Consider the following 3,410-nt stretch of genomic DNA (forward strand, 5'->3'; position numbering starts at 1 on the left):
TTTTAGGTGGAACTTAGAATTGAACTCAGATCCTTGCACTTGCCAGGGAAGTGCTTATTCTACTGAGCCATCTCCCTGGCCCTTTTTTTACATTTGTGTGTGTGTGTGTGTGTGTGTGTGTGTGTGGCCAGCTTAGCCCACCAGGGGGCGGGGCTGGCTGGCATGTGGTGCTGGGGGATCGAACTGCAGTCCCTGTGCTTTGCCAAGCTTGTTCCAAGTAGGTGCTTGAGACCACTGAGCCATCTCACCAGCCCCGTGAATTGTTTTTTGATTTCAGCATGTATACAGCCTTTCAGCACAGAAGATTTCAATAGCTAAAATCTATTCCAAGACCCATGCCCGGGAATGACTTGAGAGCCCTGAAATTTCCCCAAACCATTCCTGATACACGCATGTGATTTTACAATTAAGACTTTACGTTTCAAAGTCAGGCAGGAAGGGTGGTACGTGTCTATAATCCAAGCAATCAAGAAGCTGAGGCAGGATAGCCACGAGTTCTAGCTCAGCCTGAACTACATAGTGAGACCCTGTCTCAAAAAAAAAAGACAATCAGATGTATTTTTGGTTTAAGTCCTTGGGACCCAAGCATTTCCTGGGAACTGACTGAAGAAGAAGTAAAGCCCAATCACTGGACCAGTAGGATCTGAAGTAAAAACCACCAGTCTGAACGCCCCTGGGAGCGTGGGAAACACTGGGTGGGGTGCGGGTGCCATCTACCCCCAGGGAGCTGCTCAGGGAGCCTGCCTGCAGCACAGACCCTGGTTCTCTCTGGGCCCAGGAGACCCACAAGCAAAGGAAAGACACAGCCCTCAGAAGCCACGCCCACGAAAGCGACTCCTCACACCCGGGCACCACCAGGGGCGCTCACGGCTTATAACTAAGAACACAACCAACAAAGAAAAGTACCTAGCAGAGACACAAGTGACGGGAGCACCACTGGCTTCTTTCAGGGAAGACACAACAGCATGCAGGTCCTGGGTGGGCCTGACTCTGAGCTCCACTCGGTGGGTCCCCTCTGTGGGGTGGCAGGGGGCCCTGGAGGGACGGATCGGCCTTGATGTGCAAGCACCTGGGGAAACCAGAGTTGTTCTAGGATTTCTGTTTGAGAGTATAAAAATAAGAAACAGTTTATAGGCAAAATGTATAATGAACTCTTTAAAAATAATGATTTTCGGGGTCGGGGAGATGGCTCAGTAGAATAAGCGCTTGTGTGGCAAGCACTAGGGCCTGAGTTCAATCCCCGGTTCTGTCAAAAAAAAGTTTTTTTTCATATAATACAGACACACATACACACCCCTTAGAAACATTCGTAGTCCCCAAAACACAGGGACTTGATGCAAGCAAAATCAAATTCATTAAAGTGTAAGTTAAGCTAAATATTTAAACAACCAAGTTCATTTTCCAGAAGGCTTGCGGGATTTTTTCAATGATCTATACAATCGTCTACTGCTTAGCAGACCTACTCATACACACCATGGCTTAGGCCTAAGCACTTCAGTCCGGCATAGCGACACACACCTATGGTCCCAGCGCCCCACAGGCTCAAAGACCCCGTCTCAGAATAAAAAGCGCACGCTCACGAGGTGTCACGCTGAGCGCGCGCGTCATCCCAGCAGAGTCAGCTCAGAATAAGCGCAAGATCACTTACAACCTCCGCACCTCGGGCGCGCTGAGCACGCTACAAAAGCTTAATGAACACTAACCAGCACGCCCGCCCGCCACAGCCTGACGAGCTGAGCTGTACCTCGTCGGGCACCTTTTGTCACAAGTGAGGGACTACACAACTAATAAAGAACTATGTTCTCACTCGCTAATGAAAATGTTTCTTCCTGCAAACGCACGTTAGCTGCCAGAGGAGTCGCAGCATTTCCCGGGTTCTGGGTCTGAACTCAGGACCTTGTCTACTGAGCCGAGGCATCTCCACAGCCCTCAACATGACTTCTAAGCACGTAAGCACAATCCCAGCGCTCAGGAGGCCGAGGCAGGAGGAGGCTGTGGTCAGAGGGGACCCTGTGTCAACCCAAAGCCCGCGACCGTCCCGGGGGGCCTCGGCAGCGCAGTTCCTGGAGGACGCGCAGTCTCACCAAGCCCCTTGGCCAGCCAGGCGTTGACGCCCTGGGGAGCGGCGTCCAGGGCCGTGTGCGGCGAGTACACGGCCACCCTGCCCTCCAGCGCGCGCACCACCAGGCGCTCCTTCCACGTGGCCGCGGTGACGCGCGCGAGCGGCCGGAAGATGGGCGGGTGGTAGGCGAGCACCAGGTCGGCCTTGGCGCGCAGGGCCTCCTGCAGCACGGCCTCGGTCAGGTCGGTGGTCAGCAGGAGCGTGCGGACGGTGTGCGGCGGGCTCGGCTCCACCAGCAGCCCCACGTTGTCCCAGCTCTCGGCGAAGGCGAGGGGCGCGAGGCGGTCCAGGCAGGCGAGCACGGCCGGCAGGTCCATGCCGCGGGCGAGCCGGGCCGCCAGCATGCAGGGCTGCGGGCAGACGGGCGGCGGCGGTGAGCGGCGGCCTGGGCTGCGCGCCCGCGCGGCCACCCCGCCGAGGGCAGGACCCCGCTGTGGCGGTCCTGTCCTCACCCGGGAAGGGGAGCCGCCTCTGCGCGGGGCGACCCGAGGCGGCAGGGCCGGGCGCAGACCCCCTCGGGGGAGCGCGGGCGAGCGCGCGAGACGCGCAGTACAGTCTAAATACAAGTTTCCAAAACATCAAATTAAGTCACTGAAAAAACGGTGCCACTCGTGTCCGGCTCGGCCTCAGGTACGGGGAAAACCAGCCGCCCCAGCCCAGCCGCGGGCGCGGTGGGCATCTGCCTCCCGCCGCCGCCGCCCCCCGAGTCGCCGCCCGGCCCTGAAGCGCCTGCACGAGCACAAGCCCGGGCGCTGCGCCGGCTGCGGCCGCCGGGCTTTCCTCGCCGCTTTGCCCCAGCGCTCAGCAGCCCCAGCCGCTCCGGTGCGAGGCAGAGCACTCCACGGCACGCACGACCGCGGGAAAGCAGCGGGCGTGGCGGCCTGCAGTCCCCGCACGCCGGAGGCCGGGCGGGAAGCGCTCGGGTGACGGGGCAGCGCGCGGCGGGGACCCAGGCCCAGGAAAACTAACCAGTCACACAGCCGCCTGTTCGCTAGTGAGCTACGCGTAGCCCAGGAATTTCAACAGCAACCTCCCCCTAAAATTTCTGTTGGAAAAGGAGCTTAAAACGCGGCGGACGCAGACCACACCACGGAGGCGAGCGACCCAGCAGGGCGCAGCCCTCGGAGCGCTCCTGCCCGCGCCCTCCACGGAACCTGGCCCGCCACCTCGCGCCCTCGCGCCCTCCCGCCCCGCAGCACGCCCGAAGGGAGGGGCACGCGGCCCGCGCGCGTTTCCAGAGCCCGGCGCTCACCGAGCGGGAAGACCCGGGCCTCGAGCTCGCGCGCCC

At 59.9% G+C, this 3,410-nt stretch overlaps 1 protein-coding gene across 1 annotated transcript in view; it reads right to left on the minus strand.

The window, feature by feature from the left end:
• Nif3l1 (NGG1 interacting factor 3 like 1) overlaps window positions 1–2,439 on the minus strand; it is an 8,941-nt gene extending 6,502 nt beyond the window's left edge. The window contains exons 1-2 of the mRNA XM_004628598.2: window positions 2,085–2,439; window positions 907–1,069 (exon numbers count right to left, since the gene is read on the minus strand). Of these exons, the coding sequence (XP_004628655.1) occupies window positions 907–1,069; window positions 2,085–2,439 (518 nt within the window). The remainder of the gene's footprint in view (window positions 1–906; window positions 1,070–2,084) is intronic.
• Between the last annotated feature and the right edge of the window lie 971 nt (window positions 2,440–3,410).

The sequence above is a fragment of the Octodon degus genome, unplaced genomic scaffold (genome assembly GCF_000260255.1).
Source record: "Octodon degus isolate 3935 unplaced genomic scaffold, OctDeg1.0 scaffold00025, whole genome shotgun sequence".
Lineage (NCBI taxonomy): Eukaryota > Metazoa > Chordata > Mammalia > Rodentia > Octodontidae > Octodon > Octodon degus.